At 41.1% G+C, this 21,267-nt stretch overlaps 1 protein-coding gene across 1 annotated transcript in view; it reads right to left on the bottom strand.

Annotated features, from left to right (window-relative positions):
- The window catches only part of dyrk4 (dual-specificity tyrosine-(Y)-phosphorylation regulated kinase 4), an 84,648-nt gene that overhangs the window by 26,794 nt on the left and 36,587 nt on the right, over window positions 1-21,267 (bottom strand). Inside the window, exons 5-8 of the mRNA XM_043713200.1 lie at window positions 15,140-15,278; window positions 7,371-7,452; window positions 5,990-6,162; window positions 5,840-5,900 (exon numbers count right to left, since the gene is read on the bottom strand). Of these exons, the coding sequence (XP_043569135.1) occupies window positions 5,840-5,900; window positions 5,990-6,162; window positions 7,371-7,452; window positions 15,140-15,278 (455 nt within the window). The remainder of the gene's footprint in view (window positions 1-5,839; window positions 5,901-5,989; window positions 6,163-7,370; window positions 7,453-15,139; window positions 15,279-21,267) is intronic.

Below are 21,267 nucleotides of genomic sequence, written 5' to 3'. Positions count from 1 at the left end.
GATTAGATTAGATTACTTACAGTGTGGAAACAGGTCCTTCGGCCCAACAAGTCCACACCGCCCCGCCGAAGCGCAACCCACCCATTCCCCTACATTTACCCCTTACCTAACACTACGGGCAATTTAGCATGGCCAATTCACCTGACCTGCACATCTTTGGACTGTGGGAGGAAACCAGAGCACCCGGAGGAAACCCACGCAGACACGGGGAGAATGTGCAAACTCCACACAGTCAGTCGCCTGAGGCGGGAATTGAACCCAGGTCTCTGGCGCTGTGAGGCAGCAGTGCTAACCACTGTGCCACCGTGCCGCCCACATTAATTCAGACTCAGTTAGTAGCCTGTCCGTCCGTTAGGAAACTGCCAAAGCCTATGGCAGGAGGTTAGTTATTTCCTACTCTGCTAGTAGGAAGTGGCAGAAGGGTGAGCAGCAATGTCTTCACGAAGCAGGGTTGAAGGCAGCCGAGAAGGCTTACTTTGACAGGCCCTTATTGGTCAAGCTGCAGAAGATTATGGCGCTGTGGTCTGAATTCCATGTTCACGCAGACAACAAAGAAGGAGTTTACTTTCACAAAACAAAAATTATATGAGCATGGTGACAAACCGGGCAAATACCTAGCGTATCTCACTTGGAAAAGGAGTGCTCCTCTAGCCATTACGTCGATTAGGGAAGGGTCTGTGAACCTAACGTGTTATTCCAAAAAGATTAATGCAGCATTCCAGAGATTTTACTCTGAATTATATCAATCTGAGGGTTGTGAGAAGGGGAGGGCCAAAATGGAGTAATTTTTCAAGCATTTGCAGCCCCCAGGCGTGACCCCCACACAAGAGTCTTCTCTCAAAGCTCCCTTATCAGAGCAAGAGATGCAGGAGGCTGTGAAGCAGTTTCAGTGTGGAAAGGCACCCAGTCCTGATGGACGTCTCAGTGAATTCTATGAGGAATTTATAAGCATATTGTCAGGCCCGATGCTCAACATGTTCAATGACTCGTAAAGTCATGATTGTCTCCCGCCATCTCTAAGAGAGGCCAATATCTTGCTTGTTCTTAAAAAAGGGAAGGCCCCAGAAGACTGTGCTTCTTACAGGCCCATTTCATTCTTAAATGTTGACTTTAAAATCTTCTCTAAGACTCTTGTGTTAAGGCTGGAAACTGTGTAACTTTCTATTATTAAAGAGGACCAGATGGGCTTCATAAAGGGCCGCAGATCCTCCAATAATGTTAGGAGGCTGCTTTATGTAATTCAAGTATGTCAACAACAGTCAATACAGGATTGGTAATTTCTCTAGATGCAGAGAAGGCATTTGACAGAGTTGAGTGGCCATACCTTTTTTATACTCTAGAGCAGTTTGGCTTGGGCAAAGCCTTTATAAGATAGGTAAAGGTTCTCTACAGTGACCCTCTCCCTGCGATCATCACCAATAGAGGTACAATCAAGCAATGTTTGCATTTTTAGCAGCAGCTGACAAGACTGTCCCCTTTCACCATTGCTTTTTACACTGGTGACTAAACTGTTGGGGGAGGTCATTCGTAGGGATCCCAATATATCGGCTTCAGAAGTGGGATTAAAATTACATAAGATTTCATTGTATGCGGACGATGTCCTAATTTTTTTTGTCAAATCCAGCAGTTTCAGCTCATTTGGCACCTTTTTGGGGTACAAAATTAATTTTGCAAAATCAGAGGCTATGCCTATGGGTGGTCTTACAAAGTTGCTAGGTCTTGAAGGCAAATCTCAATTCCCATTTAAGTGGTCACGGGGGGATGAGCAGGGTATTATGTATTTGGGCATATTTATCACTCCTGTTCTTGATCGGTTGTTTAAAGCTAATTTTGTTCAATTATTCGACAAAATCACACAACACTTTCAATGATGGGATGTGCTTCCGGTCTCATGGTTCTTATTAACATGAATACTCTCCCCAGTTTGTTATACCCTATATGGATGCTCTCTCTAATTTTCGGTAAGTAAACGTTCAGGAGACTGAACGGCTGGTTCAGCTCTTTTATTTGGCATCATACGCAGCCCCTTATTAAATTAACTAAACTGAAATGACCTCACAGACTGGGGGGAGTGGATCTCTCGTACATTAAAAACTATCAACTAAGCTCGCTTTTATCTTGCGTGAGTGATTGAGCTTGTGGGGATCCTTTTTTCAGTATGGTTTGATATTGAAACCTCTCAGGCAAAGTGCTCCCTCACTAGTTTGCTGTTTTTGGACAAAATGAGGACAGTTAAAGAATATTGCCATAACCCAATAATTATCAATACTGGTAAAGCATGGAGGGCAATTCGGCAGAGGAAAGACAATATTGGTAAACATCTTTTCTTACACCTATGGTGAGTGTGCTGGGTTTTCAACCAGGGATGATGGATTCAGGATTCAAACATTGGGCAAGTAGGGGTATGTCTTGCATGGGCGATTTATTGGAGGGAGACACAATGATGTCTTTTGATCAGTTAGCGTGGAAATACAAGCTATCTAATGGGGACCTCTTTTGTGTTTTTCAAGGTAGGGATTTTATTAAAAAAAAACTACACTTTTGACTGATCCCTACAAATCTGACATAGAGAGGTGGGTGCTCAGTGTTAAGAGTACACTTTCTGTCAGCACTTCATATCATCAGTTAGGGGGGTGGCCCCTCAGATGAGTTTGATCCACTTTGCAGGGTGTGGGGGAGAGAGCTAAACGTTCAGGTCTTCTCAGAGGCATGAGAAGATATTTGGGAAAACGCAAGAAAGACATCCATTTGCAATAGGACCTATGCTTTACAGTTGAAGATTCTCCAAAGGGTCCACTTGGCTCTGGATTGTTTGTCAAAATTCAAATCAGAGTATCTTCAACATGTCCCAAGTGTAAAGTTGGTACGGACACTCTTACCCATTGTTTCTGGTCTTGTGGTACGCTTCAAACATACTGGAGTGCTGTGGCAGGTGCAATGTAGGGGATTTTGAGTGTAAGAGTGGAGAAGGATCCGATCTCTCTTCTCCTTGGCCTGCCCAGTGTATTCCCTGCAGATGCACATAAGAAATGACTTTTCAACATCCTCACTTTCTGCACAAGAAAGAATATCTTGTTAGATTGGGTGTCCGAAAATCTCCCGGGCCTGTCGAGTTGGCATAAGATTGTTACGGAGCATATCCCCTTGAATTTTCCTAAAAGTACGGTACACCACAAAACTGAAAATTTCTGTAGGACATGGCGGCCCTTTTTGGAATACCTGGATGCCACACCAATAAGGGCTTTTATATAGCCATAACGTTTGTGCTTTACAAGTCTAATATCCAGAGAGGGGGAACTGTGAAAGTATGAATATGTGAAATGTAATGCTCTCGATATTTGAGAGTTAGTGTTTTGTTTTGCTGAGCTGTATTATTATTATTTATTAATTTGTTGTTAGTTATCATTTATTTAGTTAAGTAGTTAATTGGCTTTTAAATATATTTTCATATGTATATTTATACATTTCTACATGAGGCCGATTTGGGTTGTTTAAATGTTTTTGGTGTTCTTTCTTTGTAATGTTTTGAATTGTATTGTTTTGTACTTGAAATATTTAAAAATCTATTTTTCAATAAAAATATGTTTTAGAAAAACAAAATGCTGGAAAATTTGAATAAAATTAGAAAGCACTGATAAACCTTAACAGATGTGGCAGCATCTATATTCAGAGTTTAAGATAAATCTGACTCTATTTTCAGAAGAGTCATTGAACTCGATGTTGACTCTGTGTCTTTCCACAGATATTACTAGACCTGCTGTGTTTTTTCAGTACTTTCTGTTTTTATTGTGACTGGTTCAGTTTAGGGTGTAGGTTTGCTCGCTGAGCTGTAGGTTTGATATCCAGACGTTTCATTACCTGGCTAGGTAACATCATCAGTGGCAACCTCCAAGTGAAGCAAAGCTGTTGTCTCCTGCTTTCTATTTATATGTTTGTCCTGGATGGGGTTCCTGGAGTTTGTGGTGATGTAATTTCCTGTTCGTTTTCTGAGGGGTTGATAGATGGTATCTAGATCTAAGTGTTTGTTTATGGCGTTGTGGTTGGAGTGCTAGGCCTCTAGGAATTCTCTGGCATGTCTTTGCTTAGCCTGCCCCAGGATAGATTTGTTGTCCCAGTCGAAATGATGGTTTTTTTCATCCGTGTGTAGGGCTACGAAGGAGAGAGGGTCGTGTCTTTTTGTGGCTAGCTGGTGTTCATGTATCCTGGTGGCTAACTTTCTTCCTGTTTGTCCTTGCATGGAATTTTGTAGACGACGTTGGTTTTGTCCATGGGTTGTACTGGGTCTTTTAAGTTTGTTAGTTTTTGTTTGAGAGTGTTGGTAGGTTAGTGTACCAGTAGGATTCCGAGGGGTCTTAGTAGTCTGGCTATCATTTCTGAAACTTCTCTGATGTATGGTAAGGTGGTTAGGGTTTCTGGCTGTGTTTGGTCTGCTTGTCGTGGTTTGTTCTTGAGGAATCTGCGGACTGTATTTTTTGGGTATCCGTTCTTCTTGAATACGTTGTTATAGGTGGTTCTCCTCTGTTTTCCGAAGTTTGTCTGTGCTGCAGTGTGAGGTGGCTCGTTCTGATACAGCTTCGTTTGTGTGAACTGATAACTGTTCTCAGTTATGAGGAAGGATCACAGGACTGAATCGTCAACTCTGATTTCTCTGCACAGATGTGTGCAGACTTGCTGAACTTCTCCAGCAACTTCTGTTTTTGTTTTTGATTCACAGCATCCACAGTTCTTTTGACCTTTGTAATAGACCTTGGTGAAGTTGAAATGGTTATCTTTAAAAGATTTTGGTAAGTGATATAGACTGGAGTTGAAATTCCCAATTATCATAATTGTGTTGGCCTACTCATTCCTCTTCTTCACCTGCTGCTATTTGGCAATCTAAAGTTTATCTTTAACAGTGTCACCAATCTCCTCCTAACTTTTATTTCAATCCAAATGGATACTGCTCCTTTATTTGTTAGCACAGGTACACAATGCTTTATCTGAAATCCTTGGGGCCAGTTGTTTTTCGGAATTCAGAATCTTTTGGATTTCAGAATAAATGACATTTTCACAGTGAAATTAAAAATAAAAATTACCTAACAGCAGACACACATGTGAATAGTATGGGCACTGAGACAGAATTGATGCCTGCCAGTGCTTGACCATCCTGTCTGGGGTGGTTCAAGTGGGTGTGGAGTAGGGTCATCTGTTCACATGCTAAAATGACGCTCCACACTCCACGAAAAAATTTCAGACTTCGGAGCTTTTCAGATTTCAGATTTTCCGTTAAAGGATTGTGTACCTGTAAGACCTTTCTTGCGACAGCCAGTATTTTTCTGATTGACATTTACCCCACAGCCATTTTCTCTATCCATATCTTTTCTAAATACAGAATAGCCCACAATTTTATCTGTTGATGCTTATCTGTAGCATGTTTCTGATGTCCTTATTAGATCTGGTTTCTCACTTCTAATTATGATCTTCCACTACCTTGTTCTGTTACTGATGTTCTGTAAGTTGGTTGGCTAACTACTTAATGTGCCATTTCTTTCAATACTCCTACTTGATATTTTTAAACAAATATATTGTTATTACCTTCTGTTATTTCAATATAATGTTTCCTATTCCTTAAGTATTTATGTTACCTTTATTTTGTGTTCTTTCTGCACTCTTAACAATTGTTGTCAACATGTATTTTCTTCTTCTTATCTACAGCCTACTATTATTTCCACACAATCACTGAAATGCCAGTAAGTTGTGAAAACTGAATTATTATTAAAGTAATTTAAAAAATTGTGAAATATTCTACATCATATTGAGCTTGAATTTAATGATAAAACTCTTCAATACCAACTCTTACCAAAAAACAAATGTTTTCTTTGTGAGGTTTGAATGATTTCTGCGGGTGGAACCCCAAATACCTTAAGAAATCAAAGTACAAATCCAATAAGGAGATAATCCAAAAATAAATATACAATTAAAAAAGATGGACACCTGATTTTTTTCATACCTCCATGATGCAAGCCAATTGCTCAATTTCGTTTTCCCCAGGAAAGAGTGGGTGGCCTGTGTAGAGCTCAGCTAAAATGCAGCCAAAGCTCCACATGTCAATTGCTAATCCGTATTGGCAGCCAAGAATTACTTCAGGGGAGCGGTAGAATCTGCTCTGGATATATGTATAAACTGTTGTACAAACAAAGTAGATTTTAACAATAAAATAAAATAAATGAGTAACAATTAAGCTACACACCTGTAGGTTCAAACAATTGTACCTCTTTACAGGCCACAGCAAACATTGAGCTAGAGATTTTGTAAGAATAATAGGATGTGATGCCAAATCTTACCAAGGACATGGAATTCTGAGTGCTGAGGGTGGCCTGGTGCTTGGAAGAATAAGGAAAGAGACAAGGGACAGGCAAGACTTATGTGTGATCTTAACACCTGGCAACAGTTTGCAAGGCATCCTGTGCAGAATCTGTGGGTAGAAAGATGCTGCTGTCATTCTGCATTCCTTGACTGGGTCTAAGGGCTCATTCGGTTTATGGCAGCAAAGGAACAACCATGAGTGAGTCTTAACAAGAAGAGACTCTTGTCTTAAATAGATTTGCTAATAGCTATCATTAAATAAACTGCAAGTTACGTTGGGTAGTTAGATACTGGGCTGAATCTTAACATGTTGTTTTGGCTAAATGTCAGTTTTCCAGACATGTCCATGCTGAAATTGCTCTCACTAGCACAATGTTATGGGAGGTGAATTCAGTACTCGTTGTTTTATTAAGGATGATGGGTGGGTCTCTTGGGTTGATGCCCTATCAGATGGGCTGCCCACCAGGATTGGTGTATGCTACTAAAACAGGCATACAATTATGGGGACATATCAGCAATGGAAGTACCATCAGTTGATAGCAGAAAAGTAATCAGATAAAGAGACCCAAAGCCAGTAAGGCCATTAAGATGGTGGAGAGACTCTGCAGGATTAATGGCAATTGCCAGTGTTTTTTAAATCCCAGCAGCTTCTGTATTGATGCAAGCAGCACTCGGTTCCGATAGACACCGAGACAGCTTCAGTTGAAACAATGGTCTTCATATTTTGCAGACAATGGGAAAATACTGATATCTTTGCAAAATGGCACCTAAATGGGACCTCATTTCCTTTAGTTAACTGCCTTCCTCTGTGCAAAAGGAAGGCAACTCTTCCCAACCAACCTTGGCAATGACCTTCCCTCAGAGGTAGGCATCAGGAACTACCTCAAAATGACTTTTCTCTATGTTGTGGACCCTCTGCCCAGAATCCCCAACCATATCGCTTATGAGGCAGGGAAAATATATTGTTTTCTTTTGACAGTTCAACAGAAAATGTAGAGAGTGAAAATTATTTTATCTGTACAAACCTTTTTGATTCTCAAAGCAGCTTGATCCAAAATCAATCACCTTGATTAATCCTCGGCCTTTGGGGCAAAGTAATATATTTTCCTAACAACAAAGAATAAACACATTATTGTATTATGTTATGTGTTTCATGGGAAAGAATAATGTATATTTGATTATTTAAAAGTCCCAAAGTAAGCAGCAACTACTGCAGTTACTATGTAAATGAAATATGAATTCTATATGAATGGTTCGTCAATGTTCTCATGTGAAAGCTTTTCATTTGGCAAATGTTCTACACTGACTGTATGTGAAAGGCTGAATAGATGGGAAGATGGGATTGGAATAACAATGAGGATCGGGCTGAGGATCATTGAAATTATGGTTTCTTCCTCTCCTGCTGAAAGGAGAATAAAGTTTAATGTATGGAACAAAGGGGGAAATCCACCGACATATTGTCGTTGGAACATAAATTCACAAAGGCTGCAAATCTTCTAAAATGCTCTGTGTATCATCATAGACAACATGTAACATTTTGTGACATGTATATTTTGTCTATCCACTTAGTATAAAAGAATGTTGGTTAGCAATAACTAGGTAGAATTACCTTGGTTAACAAGCTATCACCAATTCCACTGAATGTACGCTACCACATTTGCCTATTCTGCTACCGCCTTTCATAAACCTTTCATTGCTGCCTTCCATAGACGATATCTTGGGAGTGTTAAAAACACTGTTTCCTCAAGTAGCAGTTCCATTCTCTATTGTACAGTTCAGAATCATTATTCCTTAGGGAATATTTCCAGGCTCCTGGAGACAATAATCCTTTTAAAACTGCAACAATACTTGAAATTCTCCAGTTCTGATTTCGAGTTTGGCAGGTTCTGTAACTAGCACCAACTCTGGGAAATCTGGTGGAGCTGGTTGTGAAATGTTTGTGCAAAGCTTCTGCATACCAATGGAAAAATATCGCAGAACATCAGGTATCAGATATTATTAAAAACCGAAAGAACTGCACATGCTGTAAATCAGAAACAAAAGCAAAAGTTGCTGGAAAAGCTCAGCAGGTCTGGCAGTGTCTGTGAAAAGAAATCAGAACTGATAGTAGCTAGGAAAATGTCGGTTTATATGCAGAAGATAGAGTGGGGGGAGAGGGTATTGATTAAATGATAGGTGGGGATAGAGCCCAAATAAAGAGAAGAACAGTTGGACATCCAAAAGAGTTGATAATGATTTGACTGGGAGGGTGAATAGCTATCAATAGACACTGTTAGTGACGAACAATGGGTAGCGTGTAATGACAAACTATGTGATAACAAGGCCTGGTGGGTTTACTAGGATATGGGGGAGTTCAGGTCCTAAAATAATTGAACTCAATATTGAGTCCAGAGGACTGCAGGGTCCCCAAGCAGAAAATGAGGTGTTGTTCTTCCAGCTTGCACTGAGTTTTGCTGGAGCATTGCAGAAAGCCTGAGACAGAGATGTTGACTAGGGAGCCGTGTGGTGTGTTAAAGTGGCAGGCAATTGGAAGCTGAGAGTCTTTTCTGTGGACAGAACATAGATATTCTATGAAGAGGTCACCCAGTCCACGCTTCATTTCCCCAGTGTAGAGGAGACCACATTGTGAGCAGTGAATGCAGTAGACTAGATTGTGGGAAGTGCAGCTGCTGCTTCACCTGGAAGGTATGTTTGGGCCCTTCCAAACTGAGGAGGGAGGAGGTAAATGAGCAGCTGTTACACCTTTGGCAGTTGCAGGGGAAGGTGCTGTGGGTGGTAGGATGGGGGTGGGATGGGGGGAGAAGGTGGGGAGGGGGGAATGTTGAGAGTGAAGGAAGAGTGGACCAGGTTGCCCTAGAGGGAGTCAGGTTTTTTAATTTCATTGCCACTAGATGGCAGTCTAGCACAGATGTATTTATTTCTATGAATGGCAGTCTGTGTTCACTCTGTGTGTTATCTATGTTAAAGCCATTATTCACAAAACTTTTCATAAGCAATATGGAGGAAACTCATGCTGCATTCTGTTCTAGTTCAAAATATTTCTGTAAAGCTTTTATTGCAGAATTTAATTGTATAGTTAAAATAATTCACAGAAAGACTTTGCAAATAATGATAAATTGAATCAATACAAGAGATTGTTTCCAAATATAACAGTAGGGACATCAACAAAGTGCTGTATAAAACTGTTCTATAACTTTCTGGGCCCTCTTGTGGCTCAGTGATAGTGTCTCTACCCCTGGACCAGAAGGCCTAGGTTCAAGTCCCACCTACTCCAGAGGTGTGTAATAACATCGAGGCAACAGGTCAGGCCAGGTGTCAGATCTCTTGGTGGGAGAACATTTCGGTGACTGTGACCACAACCGGCTCACCTTTACCAAAGCCAGGGAGAGGGATATGAGCAGACAGTATGGGAAGGTATTTAATTGGGGAGGGGAAGTTATACTGCTATTAGACAGGAGCTGTGGAGTATTAATTGGGAACAATTGTTCTACGAGAATGCACAACAGACATGTGGAGGCTGTTTAAGGAGCACTTGTTGTGAGTGTTGGATAACTTTTTCCCACTGAGACAGGCAAGGAATGGTAAGGTGAAGGAGCCTTGGATGACAAGAGAAGAGGAACTTCTCATCAAGAGGAAAAAGGAAGTTCACTTAAGGTTGAGGAGGCAAGAATCTGGCACAGCCTTAGAGATTACAGGGTAGCTAGGAAAGAACTCAAAAATGGATTGAGGAGATCTTGACGGGAAGGATTAGTGAAAACCCAAAGGCATTCTGCACTTACGCGAAGAATAAATGAATGATCAAAGAGGGTAGGGCCGATCAGAGATAATGGAGGGAACTTGTGCCTGAGGTTTGAAGAGGTAGGGGAGGCCCTAAATGAGTTTTTTGCTTCAGTATTCATAGAGAGAGAGAGAGAGACACCTTGTTGATAGTGAGAACACAGTGGACCAGGTTAATAGACTTGAACAGATTGATATTAAGAAAGTGGATATACTGGAAATTCTGGGAAGCATCAAAGTAGATAAGTCCCCAGGGCTGGACCGGATATATTCAAGGTTCTTACAAGACGTGAGGAATGAGATTGCTGTGCCTCTGGCAATGCTCTTTGCAATCTCACTATCCACAGGAGTAGTACTGGATGGTTGGAGGGAGGTGAATGTTGTTCGTCTGTTCAACAAAGGGAATAGGGAGATCCTTGGGAATTACAGAACAATCAGTCATATGTTTGTGGTAAGCAAGGTACTGGAAAGGATTCTGAGAGATAGGATTTATGACTATTTAGAAAAACATAATTTGATTAAGGATCGTCAGCATGGCTTTGTGAGGGGCAGATCATGCCTCACAAGCATTATTGAGTTCTTTGAGGATGTGACAAGACAAGTTGATCAATATTGAGCAGTGGATGTGGTGAATGTAGATTTCAGTAAGACATTTGATAAGGTTCCCCACGGTAGGCTCATTCAGAAAATTAGGAGGTATGGAATACAGGGAAATATGGCTGTCTGAATACACAATTCACTGGCCGAAAGAAGACAGTGTGCGTTTGTGGATGGAAAGTATTCTGCCTGGAGGTTGGTGACCAGGGGTGTCCCACAGGGATCTGTCCTTGGGTGTCTACTCTTTGTATTTTTTTACAAATGACTTGGATGAAAAAGTGGAAGGGTGGGATAGTAAATTTGCTGATGACACAAAGGTCGGTGGTGTTGTAGATGGTGTCAAGGGCTGTTGCAGGCTACAACATGACATTGACAAGATACAGAGCTGGGTGAGAAGTGGCACCTGATAAATGTGAAGTGATTCATTTTGGAACATTGAATTTGAATGCTGAATACAGGGTTAAAGACAGGATTCTTGGCAGCGTGGACAAACAGCGGGATCTTGGGATCCATGTACATAGATCCCTTGAAGTTGCTGCCCAAGTTGATAGGGTTGTTAAGAATGCGTGTGGTATTTTGGCTTTCATTAACAGAGGGATTGAGTTTAAGAGCTGCGAGGTTTTGCTGCATCTCTATAAAACCTTGGTTAGACCACACTCAGAATATTGTGTCCAGTTCTGTTCGCCTCATTAGAAAGGATGCAGAGAAGATTTACCAGGATTTACCTAGGTTGGAGGGCATGTCTTATGAAGAGAAATTGAGCAAGTTAGGGCTTTTCACACTTGAGAGAAGAAGGAAGACAGGTGACTTTATAGAGGTGTACAAGGTAATGAGAAGCATAGATGGAGTAGATAGCCAGAGACTTTTCCCCAGGGCAGAAATGGCTGTCATGAATGGTCATACTTTTAAGGTGATTGGCGGAAGGTGTAGGGAAGATGTCAGAGGTTGGTTCTTTATGCAGAGAATGGTGGGTCCATGGAATGCACTGCCAGCAGTGATAGTGGAGTCAGAGACATTAGGGACATTTAAGCAACTGCTGGACAAGCACATGGATGGCAGTAAATTGAAGGGTGTGTGGGTTAGGTTGATCTTAGATTAAGATAAATGCATGGCATAACGTTGTGGGCTGAAGGGCCTGTACTGTGCTGTATTGTTCTATGTTATATCTCTGAACAGGTTGACTAGAAAAACAGGTTAATAAAAAAATGTTTTTTTTTGTTGATGTTGCCAGTGCAATCTATAATGATGTCAGTATAATGCAAAGTTACAAAGTATTTACAGATCAGAAACAAGGCATTTGGTTGAACAGGTCCATGTTGGTATTTATACTCTACGGAGGCCCTCTCCCCCCCTTCTTTATCGAACCCCACCAATATTAACCTTCTATTCATTTCTCCTTCCTCAGCTTATATATCTTTCCCATAACTGCATCTATGCTGTTCACTCCAATCATTCCTTCTGGTGGCGAGTTCACAATCTATCCACTTTCTGGTAAAGAAACTTCTCCTGAATTGCCTCTTGCATTTATTAGTGATTATCATAAATAACCTAGTTTTGGTCCTGCTCACATATGAAAGTTTCTTTTTACGCACTCTATAAAAGCCTTACATAACCTTGACATTTTTTTAAAAATTAGATCACCATTCAGTCTTCTGTTCAAAAAAATGATTTCCAGGCAGTTTAGACGTGGTACAATGAGAACCACCTCTCTCTCAATATCGGCAAAACTAAAGAATTGATCATTGACTTCAGAAAGAAAGGTGGAGAACGTGCTCCCATCTACATCAATGGAGCTGAGGTTGCAAGTGTGGAGAGTGTCAAGTTCCGTGGAGTGAATGGGAACCGACAACCTGAAATGGACTTCCCATGTAGATGCAACACTCAAGAAGGCATAACAATGCCTCTTCTTCTTTCAGCGGTTCAGGAAATTTGGCCATGTCCGTAAGGATCCTCACCGACATTTACAAGTGCACCGTTGAAAGCATACCATCTGGGTGCATAGCAGCCTGGTATGGCAACTGCTCTGCCCATGTCCGTAAGAAACTACAGAAGGTGATAGTTTCTGTGCGACGTGATCTGTATGCCTCTAAGTTTTTTTATACCAAATGATCTTCATCCTTGCTTAGTATGATCTGCCTGTATTGCTTGTAAATAAAGCTTTTCGCGTGGCAATAAATCAATCGATAACTTTCCTGATACATATTAGCTCCACTTCAAGTATCATTATAGTGGATCGTTTTTATCCCCACCATTTAGCAATTTGAGTATCTACCTTATCCTTAGCTTAGTATTCAGTTAGGTACATATCCACAATTCCACATATCTTGAATTAGCCATGATGCTGCCAGCTTTGTCTAGCATACTCAGTGCATCCGAGAGAGAAACTTGCATTTGTTTTGAAATCTGACACTTCTAATTTACCTTGGTTTAATATTTTGATCGATTTTTGTTCTGTTGGGAAATTATCTATTATTTTGAAAATTGTCAGGTAGTAAATGGACTATTACATCACACTTCAGATGTGTATTTAAACATGAAATTCAGAGCCCTGATTAGTTTCTATGGGAATGCACTATCTACTTTCACAACATATAAGCTTCCAACACTGTATTGCCCAATGCAGTAGAATGGTTATATTAATTACATGTTAAAAAAAAGGGGAGATACTAAACGAGTATTTTGCATCAGTATTTACTGTGGAAGAGGATATGGAAGATATAGAATGTAGGGAAATACATGGTGACACCTTGCAAAATGTCCAGATTACAGAGAAGGAAGTGCTGGGTGTCTTGAAACGCATAAAGTGGATCAATCCTCAGGACCTGATCAGTGTACTCCAGAACTCTATGGGAAGCTAGAGAAGTGATTGCTGGGCCCCTTGCTGATATATTTGTATCATCGATAGTCACAAGTGAGGTGCCGGAAGACTGGAGGTTGGCTAACGTGGTGCCACTGTTTAAGAAGGGTGATAAGGACAAGCCAGAGAACTATAGACCAGTGAGCCTGAAGTTGGTGGTGGGCAAGTTGTTGGAGGGAATGCTGAGGGACAGGATGTACATGTATTTCGAAAGGCACGGACTGATTAGGGATAGTCAACATGGCTTTGTGCGTGGGAAATCATGTCTCACAAATTTGACTGGGTTTTTTGAAGAAGTAACAAAGAGGATTGATGAGGGCAGAGTGGTAGATGCGATGTATATGAACTTCAATAAGGCATTTGACAAGGTTCCCCATTGGAGACTGGTTAGCAAGGTTAGATCTCACAGAATACAGGGAGAACTAGCCATTTGGAGATAGAACTGGCTCAAAGGTAGAAGGTAGAAGGCGAAGTGTGATGGTGGAGTGTTGTTTTACAGACTGGAGGCCTGTGACCAGTGGAGTGCCACAAGGATCAGTGCTGGGTCCTCTACCTTTTGTCATTTACATAAATGATTTGGATGCGAGCATAAGAGGTACAGTTAGTAAGTTTGCAGATGACACCAAAATTGGAGGTGTAGTTGATAGCGAAGAGGGTTACCTCAGATTACAACAGGATCTTGATCAGATGGGCCAATGGGCTGAGAAGTGGCAGATGGTGTTTAATTCAGATAAATGCGAGGTGCTGCATTTTGGGAAAGCAAATCTTAGCAGGACTTATACACTTAATAGTAAGGTCCTAGGGAATGTTGCTGAACAAAGTGACCTTGGAGTGCAGGTTCATAGCTCCTTGAAAGTGGAGTCGCAAGTAGATAGGATCATGAAGAAGGCGTTTGGTATGCTTTCCTTTATTGGTCAGAGTATTGAGTACAGGAGTTGGGAGGTCATGTTGCGGCTGTACAGGACATTGTTTTGGCCACTGTTGGAATATTGCGTGCAATTCTGGTATCCTTCCTATTGGAAAGATGTTGTGAAACTTGAAAGGGTTCAGAAAAGATTTACAAGGATATTGCCAGGATTGGAGGATTTGAGCTATAGGGAGAGGCTGAAAAGGCTGGGGCTGTTTCCCTGGAGCGTCGGAGGCTGAGGGGTGACCTTATAGAGGTTTACAAAATTATGAGGGGCAAGTATAGGATATATAGACAAAGTTTTTTCCCTGGGGCCGGGGAGTCCAGAACTAGAGGGCATAGGTTTAGGGTGAGAGGGGAAAGATATAAAAGAGACCTAAGGGACAGTTTTTTCTCACAGAGTGTGGTACATGTATGGAATGAGCTACCAGAGGAAGTGGTGGAGGCTGGTACAATTGCAACATTTAAAAGGCATTTGGATGGGTATATGAATAGGAAGGGTTTGGGTGGGATATGGGCTGGTTGCTGGCAGGTGGGACTAGATTGGGTTGGGATATCTGGTCAGCATGGACGGGTTGGACCGAAGGGTCTGTTTCCATGCTGTACATCTCTATGACTCTATGACTCTAAAGCTGCAACATATTTCTATTACTTACAGGTTTCAGGTCACAGTGAATTATTTTTTCTTTAAAGAGCATTCGTAAGCTCTTTAGTAAAGTGTGTGCAAATCGACAAATAAGAGATATGGTAAAACCCTGGAAGTTGTTCTTCTGGATAAGTTCATACAGATTCATTCTGTGAAAAGAGTAGACTCAGTTATCATCTAACATCCTTCATGTGGTAAATGGTAATTTTATTTGATTATATGAATATTCACAACTGGGAAGTCCTGATGGTTGGAGCACAACATTGGGAAACATGCTGCCCATGTTTTTCAGTTGGTATCATTGAAAACTATCAGTGATAGTCCACATGCAATGCCCTGGCAGGTCAGTACCTACAGCAGAACACATTAAATTTATCCCAACACAAGACATTGAACATTTGATCAATTCTTAACCACAATGTAACTATTTAACAAAAAATAGTTATCAACATAGTTCAGTTCTTGCACATCTGTGTTTGGCTGCAGCACTATAGATCATGTCTAGCATAAGTGACCTTTGTGGGGAGTCTCACCCACTGGCATAACATGTACTGAGATCCTGAGTAGCTGACCTGTAATTTCTCATTATACAAGGTTTGTGGGTGATGTTACCATTCTTAACACACCTCCATAAAATTAGGTTTTAAGCATACAGTTTAGGTGGCACAAATGGATTAAAATATTTATCAAGACAGTTATCATATTAATCTTCAAGTTTTTAGCAAGGTCTTTGAACCCATTAAGTTCACAATGAGCACACTGGTAATCTCTCCATTGTATTGATAGTCTATTTTCTTAAGTGAAATGCCCCACCTACCTTTCCCCCAGCCCCACCCTGACCCCAGTATTTATCTCTCAGCCCCTTTCCCCCTCCACATTCCAGAAGGGCTTATGTCTGAAGCATCGACCGTCCTGCTGCTCGGACGCTGCCTGACCTGCTGTGCTTTTCCAGTGCCACACCTTTCAACTCTGACCCTCCAGCACCTGTAGTCATCACTTTCTCCTATTTTATTAATCTGTTTGACTACAAATTATAAAAGTTTATGACATCAGTTTTCTGAGCAGAAGTCCAGCAGACAGGATCAATTACCACTATTTGTGGAATATGCACAACATCACTAGAATTAGGAACAGAAGTAGACCATTCAAAGTCCTCCAGCCAGCTCATCCATTCAACAAGAGAATCACTGCTCTGATTTTGACCTCAGCTTTCCTGTCTGCACCTCTATAATCCTGACTCTGACGATCTAACTTCCCAGCCTCGCATATAATCAATGACCAAGTCTCCACCATTCTCTGTGCAAGAGAACACCACAGACTAATGATCCTCTGAGAGAGAACAGTTGCCTTCCCCTAGCTCAACCTTAAGTAGGAGGCTCCTAATTGTAAAACTGTGTCCCCTCCTTCTGGCCTCCCACTTAAGAGATAATATTGTCGTAGTCTGTCATGTCCTCACAGGATCTTGTACATTTCAATAAGATCATGACTCATTCTTCTAAATGTCAATAGGTGTAGGCCCAACCTATTCAAACTTTCTTCATAAAACAAGCCCTTCATCTGAGGAATCAATAGAATGCACTTTTTCTGAACTACTTCTAATTATATCCTTTCTTAAAGTCACCAAAGCTATGTACAGTACTCCAGATTAAATCTAACTGCAGCTCTAATACAGCTGTGGCAACATTTCTCCACTTATATACTCAATACCCCTAATGAAAATGTCAATATTTTACTTACTCACAGTGTACCTGCATGCCAACTTTTAGAGTTGCACATACCAGGGCACCCAAATCTCTTTGTACTGTTGAGATTTGTAGATTCCCTTCATTCCTGCCAAAATGGACAAGGTTACATTTTTCCACATTATACTCCAACTGCCAATTTTTTGCCCACTCACCTGATCTATTCTAAGTCAATTTGTAGACTTTTCATGTCCTCTTGATAACTTACTTTCCTATTTGTATGTGGTCACCAAATGTAGCAGCCATACATTTGGTCCATTCATCCAAGTTGTTGTTATAAACTGTAAATAGTTGAGGCCCAAGAGTTGATCCCTATGGCACTCCACCACTTGCCAGCATGAAAATTATCCATTTATCTTTATTCTCCATTTTCTGTTAGTTAACCAATTCTTCCTCCATAGTACGCTCCTTTGTATCATGAGTTCTTATTTTGTGTAGAATGTAAAGAAACGTTGCGTGGGATACGTAAAACCTGCTCAGATCCCCATCTTCATTTCTTTTCCTGAAACATTCGTAACCATATTCTGACATCTCCTGTTCTTGCCAATGAATGAAAATTTTCATCAACTTCTCTTCCAAATTTAACTCTTCACTCAGTTTCAAATAGACTGACTTTGCTCTTCCTTCTTTGACTTTGTCTCTATTTCTGGAGTAGGTTATGATGCTGGCATTGGATAAAAGAGTCTATACCATTTTTTACAAATCTAATTTTGTTTGTGGTTAACATTTAACTGAGACCTACAATTTAAATTCTAAACTTGTCAAAGTTTTAACAAGGTTTCCAATGGAAGTACAACTGGGCTTAGTTAATGACTGAAATTGAAAATGGGTCATCTGTAACTGGGTCAGTTAGGCCTTTTCAGTTAACAACATATTTAACTAGCAAACTTAGTGTATCTTAGTAGCAGAATATAATTTTCAAAGGAGTGCCGGGGAGGAAGGAAAAGAGGTGCTTTGCCTTTGTTTTTGGTTTATGTAACTTTTTCTGCCTCCAGGAATTGATTCTTCCACTGCACAAGGGAAGTTAGTTATTTAGTGAATATTTAGTAAGTAATAAGGTTTATTCTATTCCCAAGATTAAAAATAGTATAGCAACAGATGGCAAGGCTACCAACATATATAAAAGCAATGTTATGATTCCACTTGATGGTGGTATTGAACACGTCAGATCCCAGGAGACATGGCTTGATAGCGCAGATGTTTGATTTTTTTTTAGTTGGCTACTGCGGTGCTTAGTCTCTGAAACATATTCACATGAGATTGTTCTTTTACAACAAACGTTATTTCACAAAATAAAAAAAGAAAAACTATGCATATATATGACTAAACACAAACAGTAAAACAAAGTTTCAACCTCTTCCTGAACACTATCCTTTTACAAATATTCAATCAAGAGAAATTTAATTCCTACCTCAAATCTAAGTTTTTATTCAATTACCTCCTGCCAGCTTCTTTTCTTTAAATTGTGAAGGCAGTGTTATAATTCTCTTCCAAATTGGCCAGTATGAACCTTTCCCAATAGTGATGACCGAAATGGTTTCAGTTCTAACAATTTGGCTTGGAAACTCCACAAATTCAAGCACTTCAACTAGAGTGACTTGTTGCCTTAAACTAAAACTTTTACTCTCCTGCTAAGACAAACTGCTCTCTGTCTGAACTGAACTCTTCACTTTTTCTGAACCGAGTCCGTGAACTTTATTTTGTGAAGTGAAAAATTGGCAGTGAGCAAATCAGCGGGAGAGATAATGGACTGAGGACTAGTGGGGGAAAAGTGGATTCTAGTTCATGGGACACTGTTACCAGTGATAGGGAAAGTGGGAACTGTACTGATGGGACAGTCCCCACCTGTGCTGATACCAGTCATCTTGCACGCTCCATAACTTGGGAAGTAGAGAGAACTTTAAAATAAATAGTAGAGGAAAGTGATCAGAGTTGGTCAGATATGGCTATTATAGCCATGTCTCCTTCCTCAGTACCTGCCTACCAGCAGCTGGCTTATCCTCCATGGACTCCGTACAACATTCAAACGGTCTCAATTTAGACGGCCTGTATGCTCCAATCAACCCCACCTTCCAGTTGCCAGCCATTTCAACTCATCCTCCCACTCCCCTGCTGACATGCATATCCTGGGCCTCGTCCATCATCAAAATAAGGCCATACACAAACTGGAAGAAAAACACTTCATCTTCCACCAAGGGAGCTTACAACCACATGGCCTTAACATAGAATTCACAAGCTTCCACATCTACCCAGTCCCCACCTTATCCCAGGCCTTGCCCTCCCTCTCTACCCCGCCCCTTAATCTGACCCTATGCATGCATCTTCTTTCCCACCTATCCACTCCATTCTTCCCACGACCAATCACAGCCACCTCCTACCTGCAGCAACCTACTGTCATCCCACCTACCTTTCCCCCAGCCCCAAACCCCTCCCTCTATTTATTTCTCAGCCCCCTCCCCAGTCCTGATAAAAGGTTCTGACCTAAAACGTCAACTCCCCTTCTCATCTGATGTTGCCTGACCTGCTGTGCTTTTTCCAGCTCAAGTCTTTATCCACTCTAGACTAAATGTTGGTCAGACTAGGGTCCTGAACTTAAAGAAAGTTAACTTTGATGGTATGAGGCATGCGTTGGCTAAGATTAGATGGCCAAGGATACTTAAGGGGTTGATCGTGGAATAGGCAATAGCAGATATTTAAAGAACACATGGATGAACTTCAACAATTGTACATCCCTGTCTGTCATAAGAGTAAAACAGGGAAGGTGGCTCAACCATGGCGAACAAGAGAACTCAGGGATAGTGTTAAAGCCAAAAGGGAGGCATATAAATTGATCAGAAAAAGCAGCAAACCTGAGGACTGGGAGAAATTTAAAATTTGGCAGAGGAGGACAAAGGGTTTAATTCAGAAGGGGAGACCAGAATATGAAAATAAGCTTGCAGAAAACATAAAAACTGACTGCAAAAGCTTCTATAGATATATAAAGACAAAAACATCCATGAAGAAAAATATAGGTCCCTTACAGTTCGAATCAGGTGAACTCATAATGGACAACAAAGAGAGGGTAGACCAGTTGAACAAATACTTTGGATCAATCTTCACTAAAGTGGACACAAATAATCTTCAGGAAATGCAAGAAGACAGAGAGTCAAGCATGAAGGAGAAAGTGAAGGAAATCCTTATTAGTCAGGAAATGGTAGGTGGGAAATTGATGGGATTGGAAGCGAGCATAAGAGGTACAGTTAGTAAGTTTGCAGATGACACCAAAATTGGAGGTGTAGTGGACAGCGAAGAGGGTTACCTCAGATTACAACAGGATCTTGACCAGATGGGCAAATGGGCTGAGAAGTGGCAGATGGAGTTTAATTCAGATAAATGCGAGGTGCTGCATTTTGGGAAAGCAAATCTTAGCAGGATTTATACACTTTTTAATGGTAAGGTCCTAGGGAGTGTTGCTGAACAAAGAGACCTTGGAGTGCAGGTTCATAGCTCCTTGAAAGTAGAGTCCGCAGGTAGATAAGATAGTGAAGAGGGTGTTTGGTATGCTTTCCTTTATTGGTCAGAGTATTGAGTACAGGAGTTGGGAGGTCATGTTGTGGCAATACAGGACATTGTTTTGGCCATTGTTGGAGTATTGAGTGCAATTCTGGTCTCCTTCCTATTGGAAAGATGTTGTGGTTCTGTTCGCTGAGCTGGAAGTTTTTGTTGCAAACGTTTCGTCCCCTGGCTAGGCGACATCATCAGTGCTTGGGAGCCTCCTGCGAAGCGCTTCTTTGATGTTTCCTCCGGTGTTTATAGTGGTCTGTCCCTGCCGCTTCCGGATTACTGCCCGAGCCACGTGCCAATTGGCATAGGGACAAGAAAATTAGGCAAGTAAACACGTGGCTAAGGGATTGGTGTGGGAAAGAAGGATTCCACCTCATGGGGCATTGGCATCAGTTTTGGAACAGGGGGGATCTGTACCGTTGGGACGGTCTCCACCTGAACCGATCAGGTACCAATGTTCTAGCAAAGAGGATAAATAGGGTGGTCAGTAGGACTTTAAACTTCTGAGTTGGGGGGAAGGGAAAGTGAAAGCGACAGGGAGTATGGAGGTAAATGGCAAGATAAGCAGCAGGATAGCATGTTTCCAGGCGGATTTAAAATTGAGGCAGACTGAGAATACAGTAAAAAGCAAGGATAACTTAGGACATATGACTTCCAACATCTCTAATGATAAGGAAGTTAGCATTAAGGCACTTTACCTGAATGCTCGTAGCATTCAAAACAAAGCCGATGAACTAATGGCACAGATAATAGTGAATGATTATGATGTAGTAGGCATCACAGAAACTTGGTTACAGGAGGGTCAGGACTGGCAGTTAAACCTCCATGGTTTTTCAACTTATCAAAAAGACAG

The sequence above is a fragment of the Chiloscyllium plagiosum genome, chromosome 23 (assembly GCF_004010195.1).
Source record: "Chiloscyllium plagiosum isolate BGI_BamShark_2017 chromosome 23, ASM401019v2, whole genome shotgun sequence".
Taxonomy (NCBI): Eukaryota; Metazoa; Chordata; class Chondrichthyes; order Orectolobiformes; family Hemiscylliidae; genus Chiloscyllium; species Chiloscyllium plagiosum.
This window is presented reverse-complemented; position numbering and strand designations above follow the sequence as displayed.